Genomic DNA, 13,486 nt, shown 5'->3' on the forward strand with positions numbered 1-13,486 from the left:
TGTGAAAAGAATTACTACCATTTGTGCTTTTGTAAAACACAAGTGACAGAGATGAACTGTATGTTAACAAGTTAGCTAGCTCAGCAGCCAAAGTGCTGGAGGTCCACAGAATAAAATAGGCCATGTAAGCAAATGGCAATTCGTAAAAGTACAATGACCTAAATATGATTTCTTTAGTTCATGTGGACCTTGGAATATGAAGGTCTTAACACCTGAGGTACAGAATCTACATGGAACAGATGGCCAAATATACCTGGTGTTGTATTTGACAGGAAAGCTGTCACAGGCTAACTGAGGCTAGAAAAGAGAGAGAAGAGTACAGTGGTCAGTGCTAATTCAGAGTCAGAGCTGTGTGTATTACAAGGATAGCTTGGACTGAGTTGTTGCCACCCCTCAGTCACTAGCTTGCAACAGTGGGTGCTGTGATTTGTTTTGCTGATGTAATGCAGACATGCCCAAGTTTCACATTAATTCTCATGCACGGGTTACAAGATGTATTCCCTGGATTAGGCACAAGATCTGTGTGGCAGGCTATACAGAAGTTCAAGCAGTTAGTGAGAATTTAGAAATCTTCTTTTCTCCAGCTTATGTTAGTAGGAGGACTCATTGCTCTGTTAATGGGGAAAAAATGTATCTCCATGTTAGAAATCCACTTTATTGACACTCTGCTATTCTTAATTGGAGTGGGTGCTAGTTTTATACTATTAAATAATACTGTACTGTGAGAAATGTTGATATACAAGCCTTGGATTTAAAGAGGTTTTCAAAATATGTTCCAGATATAAGAATAGTTACCTATTTGTATGTACATATGTACATATGAAAAAAACTCTTATGCAATAACAAATGGAAAAGCCAAGACTTTAGAGCACCTTTGAGATCATTTATATATTTTTTTCTCTTTTGCTTCACACAGCAATGTCATGATACCACTAAATACAGGTCCTGAAACACCTTAGCAGCTCTGTGTATTCCCAGGGGCTGCTCAAGTTAGGTCTTCTAGGGGTGTGCAGAACTGAATAGACTCTTTTTTTTAGTGTTGCTTTGACTTGGTGACTTCTCTCTCTTTTTTTTTTTTTTTCGGGTCCAGTCGTGGGGCCTGAACTCTGGGCCTGGGCGCTGTCCCTCAGCTCTTCAGCTCAAGGCTAGCGCTCTACCACTTGAGCCACAGCGCCACTTCCGGCTTTTTTCTTTTTCTTATGTGGTGCTGAGGAATCGAACCCAGGGCCTCATGCATGCAAGGCAAGCGCTCTACCACTGAGCCACCTTCCCAGCCCCGACTTCTCTTTTTTTAATGCTAAGAATTGCTTGTCTTGTCTCCTGCCACAAAAGCTCTTGCTTGGTGGATATAGGAGAGCTGGAGCGGGCTGGAGAGGGGCAGGAGAGTGAGGCCATGACAGCCAGGGGCTCTGCGGGCAGCTTCTATTCCTTTCCCTGTGCTTAGTTTGAAGTCAAGCGGTTGTACTGTTCACAGGGCCTTAGAGAAAGGGGAGAACTTAAGAGCAAAAGTTGCTGGCTACGTTATCGCATCCATTTGTTGGATAAGAGGGATAAGAAACTGGCAGGCTGAAAGCTCTGGTTCTTTCTCAACTATATGCACACCTGACTAAGTGCCACTTTCCAAGACTTCACCACCCAGTCCAGATGTGGGGAGTATCTGCCTTATGCTAGATTTGAAGAATTGCTGCTGTCTGACAATTTGCACCAGTGAGACTTGTTTTAATAACACAGAGAAACCATAAATAAACCTTTTTTCCTGATTACATTGAGACATTACTGTCCCGCATATGGTTCTTTCTAGTCTTGTTCTAGCTAAACTTCGATAGGCTTCTTTCTTTTAATTTTAATTTTTTGGGTCCAGTTGTGGGCCTGAACTCTGGGCCTGGGCATTGTTCCTCAGCTCTTCAGCTCAAGGCTACCACTCTACCACTTGAGCCACAGTGCCGCTTCCAGCTTTTTTTCCCCCTCCTGCTTATGTGCTGCTGAGGAATCGAACCCAGGGCCTCATGCATGCAAGGCAAGCACTCTACCACTGAGCCACCTTCCCAGCCCTTGATAGGCTTCTTTCTGACCCAATGCACAGTGGAATAGGATCCATCTTAGAGTAACAAGGACAAGAACTATCAAAGATGGCTGAAGAGGCATTTCAGAATTTCCCAGGTGATGGTGTCTCTTTGGATGGTACTCTCTCCTGTCTCCTTGATCTCATTTAACATGAAAGCTACTTGCTACTTAGCTGTCCTACATGTGGTTTACTTTATTAGGAAGGAACTGAACAGAATCTCTAAGTGAGCCCTGGTCTTTTACGCAGCAAATAGGTTATTTGAAATCCATTTCTGGTTGGATTCTTCAGCCCATTTAGAACTCAACGGGCAGCAGAATAACTTTGAGTTGGCCGGACTTCTACGTCCACATGGTGTTGTGCCTAACCCTGGGACCCCACCCCTCCCGGCTTGAACCCCCTTCCCCAACACACAAAACCTTAACATATTGGCACAAACAATAAATGAGGCTCTGAAAGTCAGACCACTATGGCAGCAGCCGGCTAACACTGTTTCGGACTGAAGCACGGAACACGCAGGGGAAGTGTGTTCTATGCCGAGGTACACACCTCTTCCTCTGAACTGTCACTCGGGTCATTGTCTAGGGAGGCGCTCAAGGAGGCCGCCTTGGGCTCCAGGTAGCAGAGGCACAGAGCCAGAGGGAAGGAGAGAGTGAGGGCGTATGGCACTGAGAAGGAGGCGGAGAGCAGGAAGAAGAAGATGAAGAGGAAACAGGGTACCAGGGATGGGGAGCGGATGGGGAGGTAATTTTGCAAGCTCTGGGGTAGGAGGTTGCTTTCAGACAGGTTGGGGAAAGACAGGTATCCGTCCTCATCTAGGAGCGAGGGGAAAGAGTCAGGGAGCTGCAAGGAGAAGGAAAACAAGGTGGTTCCCTTGCCAGTCTGCTGTCTGTAGCTAAATGCTACATCTTGATCCCCTATGTAAGCCTTCCCTTGGCTATCCTTATCCAAGGCAGGCTCTCCAGGCAAATGCTCGGCTAGCAGCAGCTCGGAACCTGGTGGTTTGCGTTCATTCTCCTTACATCTCCTACGGAGCTCTGTGGGAGATGTAGGGTCAAAATGGGCAGATGAGGGTGACAAGGGACATGAGTCAGTGCCATGCCTAGGTGACTGATATGAAGAGAGACAGAGAGAGAAAGAGAGAGAGAGACAGGAAGCAGCAAACAGAGATGCAAAGGGACAAAAAGAAAACTGCAATTAGTTACTTTTCTTAGAAAATTGTCAAACAAGAGTTTTAGCGCTAGGTTTGCTTGTGAATTTTAAAGTAGTCAAGCTGCATGCCAACATTGTCACAGATGGCTACAGAAATCCCAGGAGACCATCATCATTCCCACCATGGGGTGGGAATTTCACGTCAGAGTCAGAGCAGAAGGTATGTGTGGACAACCCTCACATCGTATACATTTCCCATGGTCAAAAAAATTCATTTTAGACTGAGATCCTGAGAAAGTGCTTGGGTTTTGAGAGCAAACATAAATCTCTGCTAAACCAAAATCAAGACTTTCAATAACCTTCTCTTGTCTCCAGATAATAGATTGATCTATTTTTTTCTTTACTTTCCCTTTTTTTTTCTTTTGTGGGTATGTGCCAGTATTATGGCTTGAATTTAGCTTTTTTCTGCTCAAGACTGGCACTCTACCACTTGAACCATAGCTCCACTTCCAGTTTTCTGCTGCTTAATTGGAGATAAGAGTCTCAGAGACTTTCTTAGCCTCCTGAGTAGCTAGGATTACAGGCATGCAGCACATAGTTTAGCTGGATTAAAATTAAATCCAATTAAAATTTTGATTATTTAAACAAATGTTGCCTTCTTGGGACATGACATTCCCAAACAGCTAGATTTCCCAATCAAGAAGTTTCTGGCCCCACTCCTATATGCTGAGTAGTTACAATGGGGATATTTAACAATTAGTATTTCAGGAACTCTGACTCCTCCCCAAAAGGACTGAGGTTCATTTTGAAAACTCTTCTCTTTTGGCTCCTTTATCAAGGATATAAGTGGAACTTCAACTCAGGTAAGTGGTTTCAACAAGCTCAATGTCAAAAAGAATGTGTTTTCTTGTAATATGGTTTCTGTGTGTTCAGTTTCTATTATTTGTGGCCCCTAAATAATAGAAAAGACAATCCTTCAGCTTTGTGATTACTCTTAACAGATAAAGGCATGTTTATACCTTTGGTTTGTGTCCTTAATACAAAGATAAAGCAAGCAGTTGCACAAAAGTGCTCCCTAGTGAGTGCCAACCTTCATGGGACAAGGAAATCTAATTCTATTCTGTAGAGCCGTCGCAGTCCCAAATTCAGTTTCCTCTTTAGGTGGTAGAGGGGCTGCTGGACAAGAACAGGAGGAAAGGAAGCAAGCAAACCCCAAGCGGGCCCTGGGCAGAACAGAGGAGCTGTTAATAGCTTGGCACAGAGAGCCTGGAGATAATTTGCTAGTGCTGGTGCTGCTGGTGTGTGCGTGCATGCATGCAAGTGTTCATGTCTGTATGTGTGGTTTGCCTAGCAACCTAACAGCATGGAACCATCCTGCTGCCTGACCCATGCAGAAGTGGTAAAATATAGCAACAGAAGGAAAGAAAAGCAAAAATAAAATGTATCTTGTGTATAGGAGCATTAGAAGTGTCTCTTTCGACTATGAGACAGATATACCTGTTCCCAAACTCTCACATTTGGCATTGAACAGGAACCTGCACAAATCTCATTTGACTGGGAAGAAACATTTAAGAATCCTTCTGTGTGAACCCAGGGAGGTGATGTCCTAAAGCTGGCTGCATCAGTAGCTGGAGAAATATGTCTTCTTTTCAAACAACCTGGGGGACCAATCTTCTAAGTAGTAAGCTTAGTAATACCTTTTCATTTGGTTAAAAAATAAGTACCCCTTCTCTGTTACTTTTTGAAAATGGAAAAGAATAAAATTATGGTTTAATCTTCCATGCTGCTTATTAAACTACTTTCTAAAAGATAGCTTTGCACTGGGGGTTGGGGAGGAGGAAGGCAACCAGTGCCTATTAAGCACTCAAGTTCAGCTCCAGCCTTGAAGGTGCCTCCCTCTACTAAGTACTGACTTCTCAGAGACTCAGACTAGAAAAGGAGTCATTTTCTTTGTCTTTTAACTTACCCATCACATCACGGGCATAACGTGAGGATAGCTGAGGGCTACATTTAAAGACTCCCCTGGTGGTCTTTAAAAAATCAAATTAAAGGAGAGGTTACTTGGACCTACTCTGGGAGTAAACTAAAAATCATTTACTTCTGTATGCCTCGGATTTACACATTCATGAAAATCATTTGTTGATGCAAGCGATTTCGCAACAATCAAGTATAAGAACCACACAGTCAGCTTTCAGGTCTGTGACCTTCGTTTCCTGTCCCAGCTAAGATCTGCCCTTGAAGTAAGTGACAGGAAGAGTGTAAGAGCAAATTTTAGAATTAAACACATTTTACATTGAATAGTCTTGCTATAGTTTCTACTCTGGGTGTCTTTTTGTGTTTGTCAAATAAAAGATCTTGTCCTCAAAAAACAAAATTAGGAAGATGATGGATTGAGTCATTTGGAATATTCTAACATGCTACCGAAATTCTTTTTTTTTTTTTTTTCTGTTATTTCTGGGCATCCAATCTAGGCTCTTTTATATTCTAAGCAAGTGCTCTACCACTGAGTCATAACCTTAGTTCTGGAAATGGTTTGTTTGTTGATCTACCTGATTAAGATGTCTATCAAGTTTTTCTATAGGGCCGATGTGGTGATTCTATCTCACATTCATCGACATTACAAGAGCCCACATTTGAAAGAGCACTTGTAAACAGAATGTTCTCATGTTTCAGGGTAACAGGCATCTTTATTCTCTGACATATGTCTCTCTCTGTACCCTGTACATGCCAGAGGCCACTCTTCTTATCCATTGCTATTATATATAAATCTTCCAATGTGTTGAATTTTAAGTTATTTTGCTAAAAAAGTTGCTTTACAGTACTAGATCACCACAAATAAACCTGACATTCAAAAACAATGTTTAAAAGGAAATTTCACTGGGAGGGAGGTGATGTCACGAAAGGGAATGAATAGAACACCCAGAGGAATTGCTACTAATTTCACGTTTTGTCTCCCACTGCAACTTGATGCCTTAGGATCCCTTTTTAAAAACAAGGCCTCTCATTCCTGTCCTGACCGGTTTGTAACTAGAAGACTAGTGATTACTGTGGATTTTAAAAAAAAATCACACTACCCTTGGGTAGGAGAATGGGGCCAGAAACAAAGAAAGCAGCTTTCCTACTGGTTGTGAAATGTGAACCCAAACAGAAACATGGATTATACTACCAAAAACATTTTTTTAAGGGAGACTTAAAGGACAGCTGTTGAAAGTCTTATATATAGCACATTCCTCGCTAAAGTAAAAAAAAAACTTCCAGAAGTTAAGAAAGTGATTCTTAGAAGAAAAATGTTAAAACAGGAATATTAATTAGGAAGTAGACACAGATATGACTAGTGCTGAAATATGAGCACCCCTCCATCTTAACCTATTCTGGGTTTATATCCTGAGAATGATCTAGCCTGCTGAGAAGCTGAGGTGCTCTGAGAGGCAGTCTGGGAGTTGTACCTTTCCCTCATGCCGGACCGCCACCACTGGCGTGGCTTCCTCGGCCTTTCTCCGTCTGTCCTCTTCCTCGTCGCGTTCCTCCTCAGCCTTTTTCTCAGGGGTCACAGTGGTGATCAAGTTGGTCTGAGAGATGCCCTTTGTTGTGGCGTACTGGCCAGTACCAACCTCTGCAGCAGACATAGAATCCTTCATGTATATTTCATGGTTTTCATTCACTGATGCTAAAAGCAAATACAATTGGAGAAATAAAATCTGAAATAGTTAAATCGGAAGACATATCAACATCATCATATTCTCTTATTACTGGTGAAAAACATACCACTACAAAATACCATGCTTGCCTTGAAAAGATCAATCAGTTCTGTAGGAACCATTACCCAGGGACTACAGTAGCCTCCTCTTTCTCTATCACCTAAACTAGTGTCTTAAAATTATTTAAATGCTCATGTCTTGAAGTCCAGAAGAATCCTACCCATTCTAAGGATCTCTGGGGCAAGAGTGTATATGAGGACAGAGGTGGGTAGAAGAAAGAAACTCTGGTAGGGTACACTCACCAGATACTCAGTGGCAAGCTCAATGACTCACAGTGACATTTCCAGTAGGCAACTTACTCCATTACATCTGCCTTTGAACATGTCTCTTTGGAAGTGCCATTTACTAAGGAGCATTGATGTAGTTCTATTATTATCTAACACGGATAAGTCTGTCACTTCTAATATAAAAGACTCAAGGGTCATCATGAAAATTAACCATCATGGCAGAGATTATAAAATTCAGATGGTAATTCTTCCCAACTTTAGTAAGGAGATGTTTTCATTTCTACACAGACTGCCATGATGGTATGCATATACATTCATTCACATCTCTAACATTTTGAAAAAATAAGACAAATGGTGCTAAATGAAATCCATGCAAATGTAAAGCATGCAAACACATCCCAGCCAAAATGTCTTAGTGAAAGAGTTCCTTAATTAAAATTTAAAATTTGCTACTCCTAATTTTAGGCTTTAGATATCATAAAAATATTGAAACCTATGAACACCGCTTTTCAAATATACAGTAGCTGATCACAGCCAAAATATAATCTGCGTTCCTATTTTCAGATCTGTAAAATACAAATGAAGACTGGAAAATAAATCTTTTTTTCTGAAAACTTAATACCTGAAGCTCTTAAATATTTTCACTAAGATATTTTATGTTGCTTCATACTGATGAAAACGCTCCATGAGACAGTGTCTTAATGAACCAGTTATTCTGTTGGGTATAAGATGCCATCTTGCATAAAAGCATTTCATGTTCCAACATGCAGCCATAGCACACAGCTCAGCAGGAGCAGAAAACATACTAGATTTGGCAGGACTGAAAAGAGTGAGACAAGACATACTAACATCACTTTTGGGCAAGGAGGAAGAGACAGCAGGGTATTAGTACATTGACTTCACAATTGTCTTCTGTCTTCTCAAATGTCATTATCACACAAAAGGTCATGAGGAAAACAATATGCACAACAAACATGTTCCCCTGGGTGCACATCACTGAACCAAGTGGATGGATTCAAGAAAACAACATGTGATTTTATGAAAGGTCCTTAAATACTGACTTAGAGGATATATAATAGCTAGAAGAGTGATGGGACAGAGCAGAAAGAAAAGCTTCAGTATTTACAAGGACATTTCAAAGTCTTAATTCAACTCAAAACAATCCTAATAAATATATTATTCCTAAGGCTTGGCTGTAAGTACAGCATCCAGAAATCTGAGAAGACACTGAATAGTCGACTTCCCTTGGTATTCATATGGGATCATTTTCACCAACCCCTTGCCTGCTCAAATCCAAACATGTGTGGTGTTTGTCCCTTATATAAGATAGTATGGTGTTTACACAGAAAGCAGCACATCCTATTGGATACACTAGGTAACTTATATCATCTCTAGATGACTTGTCATGACTAATGCAATGTGAATAGTGACAAATCCTTTGTGAATAGTTGTCACACTGTCTTGTTTGGGCGTTAATCATAAGAAAAAAAACTTGTATATGTTCAGTAGAATTTTCTTAAGTAGTATTTTCTTTTCTTTTCTTTTTTTTTTTTTTTTGCTTATGTGGTGCTGAGGAATCGAACCCAGGGCCTCAGGCATGCAAGGCAAGCGTGCTACCACTGAGCCACCTTCCCAGCCCCTAAGTAGTATTTTCAACTCAAAGTTGGCAGACTGTGAATTCAAAAAGCTAATTGTAATGAATGTCTAAGGCTAGCTTACAAAAGTCTAGGAGAATAATTATTCAGCTAGTTATAAGTATAGCTATACTTTAACCGCTTCCATATATGCGTTCTATAGCGTTCACAGCAACACTGTTGACAATGTCCTTACTCTCATTTCTCAGATGATTAAAACCAAGATGTAAAGAGTTGAAATTATTTTCCAGCCATCACCCAGACAGAGGGTAATAGAGTATAATTTTCAGTCTGTATTTATCTATGCATGTAATGGTTTCTATTCCAATAGCAATACAAATAACATGACACTCATAATACACTTGGGATTTTCTTCCATAACTATAAAGTATTTGTTTAGGAAGTAGTCTGTTTCAGCAAAGAATAAAATATCTGAGCCCACCAGTCACTCTGGGCTGTGGAGAGAGGGGCGGGGGACCTGAGATACTTTGGGATACAGATGCAAACAGAAGAGAGGAAGGAGAAGGTCCCAGGCATTTGTAATTGTATTCCTATTTATATTTATTTGTTAAAATTATACACACATGTCAAAAATTTCTAGCTCTTTTTGTTTTCATAGGCTGGGCCTTGAGTAAACAACTAATCACCAGCTGCTTTGAATTAGAAGGCAGAGGCCTGCCTGTGACTCAGGTTCCAAATATCATTATCACTGGCACGCCTTGAAACAGGAGCACACCTCAAGCAACCCACAACTGTGAAACAAAACAGTTCTACTAAAAAACCCGCAATCGTGTTATCCCCTACAGAAGTCACCTAAGTGACTAGGGCCCTGTCTCACACATTGAACTAAGCAGTAGAGAATATTCACATGGCAATGTTATCTTGGCCTACAGGGGTTTTCCTTTCTCCCAGTTTTCCCCAGTGAATGGATTAAGGCCATATTTTACTTCTACAATATGTTAGTAAGAGACAAATTTAACTGATACTTTTCTTTGTGAAACAAGTAGCCCAAGACAAACCTGCTAACCATGTAATGGTGGCTGGCTAGAGAAACAAATTACTTGAGAATATATGACTTCAGTATTTAAAATGAGAATATCTTTCTATAAATTCAGGGATCTGGTTTATAAAAGCTATGCTTTCCATTCCCTTAGTACCTAAGTTGATATAATATTATGTAACTCTACCATAAAAGGTCATTTTTTGAGTTGAAGACCTTAAAAATATCTGCTATCCAGCCCATATCCACATTGCTTTTCATTTACAATATCCAAGATGATGTATGGTTTAGGAGAGCCCTCCTGGCTTCAGATGCCTTTCTGAGTAGTGATTTAAGAGGCAGTTTTTGATGCTTACCTCCATCTAAGCTGCGAGACATGGTGTACCGTTTGCTGGACGAGCGTTCGAAGTAAGGCGCTGGGCGATCAATCAACGCGCTGGCTCTTCTCGTTTGGGCCTGTGTTCTGCCACTGTAACGGAACTTGGAACCCAAGGTTAGGAATTTCTTTGGAGGTGCTTCTGGCAACAATAGTCTAAAGATATTAAAGAAAAAAATACCAGGACAATTAATTCAATTTTGGAATACTTTTTCAACTGTTTTTCCCCCCACTTCCTTTCCTTTTTATTTTGCTTTCTCTTCTTCCTTCCTTCTTTCCTTCCTTCCTTCCTTCCTTCCTTCCTTCCTTCCTTCCTTCCTTCCTTCCTTCCTTCCTTCCTTCCTTCCTTCCTTCCTTCCTTCCTTCCTTCCTTCCTTTCTCTTTTCTTTCTTTCATTGTGCTGTGCTTTGTGTGCTAAAGGTATAATACACAACCATTTCAGAATAAAGAAAACCATCCAGGATTGGATGGGGGGGGGGGGGAGGCTGGGAAGGGATGGGAAGGGGAAACAAAGGAGGAGGCTGCAATGCTTGATAAGAAATGTACTCATTATCTTGCCCATGTAATTGTAACCCCTCTGTACAGTATGTTCACAAAAAATAAAAAAAATATACCTTTAAAAAAAAAGAAAACCATCCATTCACAGTATTTATTAACTAGAGATGTTGTTGAGACAATATAAGCAAAACAGGATTTAGGGGATGAGATGAGCTTTAATAATCCATATAAGGAAATTAATACCCAAACGTCATCTTTATGAGTGAGGAAGAAGAGAGATAATTTGTTTTTATTGTATTTGCCAATACTAGGGCTTAAACTCAGGGCTTTGCACTTACTAAGTATGGTCACTCATACCTGGTGCCCTACTACTTGAACAATGCTTCCAGTCTGGCTTTTTGCTGGTTAATTGGAGATGGTCTCTCCAACTTTTTTTTTTTGCCAGTGCTGGCTGACTTCAAATTGAAATCCTTCAGGCCTCAGCCTATTGAATAGCTAGGAGTATAAGCTTGAGCCACTAGTGCCCAGCAAATTATGTTTTTTAGGCTTCAGTCTAATTGTTCTAGACTATTCATGATTAAAGGAGTTCAGAGTATTAAGAAATAATTAAAATAAACCTAGTGTCAGTGGCTCATGCTTGTATTCCTAGCTACTTAGGAGGCTGAGACCAGGAGGATCTCAGTTTGAAGACAGCCCAGAGTAGGAAAATCCATGAGAATCCTTTTCCAGTCAACTAGCAAAAATCCAGACTACAGATACAGTTCAAGTGGTAGAGCTCCAAGTCACTTGCAAGAGAGCTGAATGAGAGCCCTGAATTTAAGACATAGTATTACCAGCACAGGAGGAAAAAACGAAAAAGAAAAATAACAGGAAAAAAATATAATTGGAATAGTAAGGAATGGGCAGAGGATTCAGCATAGTAATAGACTGCCTGGCCTAGCATGCTCAAGGCTCTGGCTTTAATCTCCAGCACAACCAAACCACTAGAAAACCCCACAAAAAGCTAAAATCCAGCAAGAAATGGACTAGATATTCTACAAACAATGAATAACAATAGAGACAAGGGTGAGAGAGGCTAAGACAAAGAAGATCCTTCATAGCTAACCAGAAGTTCTTATCAAGAACTTTGTGCCAGGCACTGGGGGCTCATGCCTGTAATCCTAGCTACTCAGGAGTCTGAGAATTGAGGATTGTGGTTCAAAACCAGCCCAGGCTGGAAGAGACCCTTATCTCCAATTAGCCACCAAAAAACCAGAAGTGACATGACACTGTGGGTCAATGTGGTAGAGCACTAGCGTTGAGCAAAAAAGCTGAGGGACAGAGCCCAGGCCCTAAGTTCAAGCCCATGGCCGACCAAAAAACAAAACTAAAAAACCCCCAAAACAAAACAAAACTTTGTGAGAATGAAATTAAGAAATGAGAGAGGGTATGTCTCCATATTTTTCCTAATGACCTTTATCAGAGTAAGTGATTCCAGTCATTTCAATTACTTGTCAGGAAAAATCCCAAATGATCTCTACTTACCTGAAAAATGTATGATGTTCAACACACACTTTCCACAAACGCTTGGCAGCTCGATGATTTGGCAGCTTAAATCCAATGGTACTTTCAAATTGTTCAAACTAAAACAATAACAAAAACCATATTGCAGAATAAAGTCAACTGCAATTAAAATAACAGAAGCTCTGCAGTTTGCAGGCTCATAATGCCACCCACAAGTGTTTTCTTTTTTTCTTTTTTATTGTGAAAATACCATACAGAGGGGTTACAATTACATGGGCAAGGTAATGAGTACATTTCTTATCAAGCATTGTTGCCTCCTCCTTTGTTTCTCCTTCCCATCCCTTCCCATCCCCCCAGCCCCCCCCCCCCCCGCTTCCCCCTCCCCACCTCGTGTCCCTCCCTCCCCAGCCAAAGTTGTAAAGTTCATTTTTCTACGTAACATCTTGTACATCTCATTGTTGCAATAGGGATATACCTGTATCCCTATTTCAACAATTTGTTTTTTTCCCTTCCCCTCCACAAAGTATACAAACATCAAATATATTGAAAGCAGGGGTTATATCGTGGGGGAGGGACATACAAAGCAACAAAAAAAAATCATCTTATAAACCACAAGTGTTTTCTTTGTTCTCTAAATGGATATGTACAGAATTCATTAATACAGTCATTAAAAATACCTTATAATATCTATCATTTGAAAACACTGCAGATATAGACAACCTTGTTATACATGTAGTAGATGTTTCTGCACAATTATGAATGTATGAAAACTAGTGACAAGAAATGAAGGAATTTTAATTGACTCCAGAGATCAATTCATCCTGACCTCCTCTTCAAAATCCTATTTTCATCGTTTCTCAATAACATAACAACATTAGGTAGAATGCCCAGAAACGAACAAAGCATTTATAAATATAGCCTGTAGCACACTTGGAAATGACATTTTTTCCTGGTATCTGCCAAGGGAATCTACACATTTCCTTGGAATTTGATAACTTGGTATTTACTGATTTCACTTGTGTGCTCAAGGATGGGTTATATGCTAATTGTTAAAATCTCTCTATATTATACATAAGATCAGAGATTGGGAAGACATTTTTTATATCTTTCACTGTGCCTATTTTCAGATGCTACTCTGTCAGTCATTTGAGGTTTTAAGATTTAAAAAAACGAGATATGATTTTCTGCATAACTTATTTTATTATTATTGTGGATACATAGGAAGTTTTCAGTTTCTGAAGCCAGCACACATCAGGCCACCAGAGGGCAACCACCT

The 13,486-nt window shown here is 40.3% G+C and overlaps 1 protein-coding gene across 9 annotated transcripts in view; it reads right to left on the reverse strand.

Moving 5' to 3' along the window:
- Epb41l3 (erythrocyte membrane protein band 4.1 like 3) overlaps positions 1 to 13,486 on the reverse strand; it is a 256,993-nt gene that overhangs the window by 23,400 nt on the left and 220,107 nt on the right. For 6 of the 9 annotated variants that reach the window (XM_042699182.1, XM_042699176.1, XM_042699175.1 and 3 more), the window contains 3 exons: positions 12,232 to 12,329; positions 10,190 to 10,365; positions 6,661 to 6,881 (listed from right to left, as the gene is read on the reverse strand). In XM_042699182.1, coding sequence (XP_042555116.1) covers positions 6,661 to 6,881; positions 10,190 to 10,365; positions 12,232 to 12,329 — 495 coding nt within the window. The remainder of the gene's footprint in view (positions 1 to 6,660; positions 6,882 to 10,189; positions 10,366 to 12,231; positions 12,330 to 13,486) is intronic. The other 3 variants (XM_042699183.1, XM_042699177.1, XM_042699180.1) reach the window with 1 other exon arrangement.

This window comes from Dipodomys spectabilis, unplaced genomic scaffold (assembly GCF_019054845.1).
Source record: "Dipodomys spectabilis isolate Male_0828 unplaced genomic scaffold, ASM1905484v1 ptg000235l, whole genome shotgun sequence".
Classification (NCBI taxonomy): Eukaryota; Metazoa; Chordata; class Mammalia; order Rodentia; family Heteromyidae; genus Dipodomys; species Dipodomys spectabilis.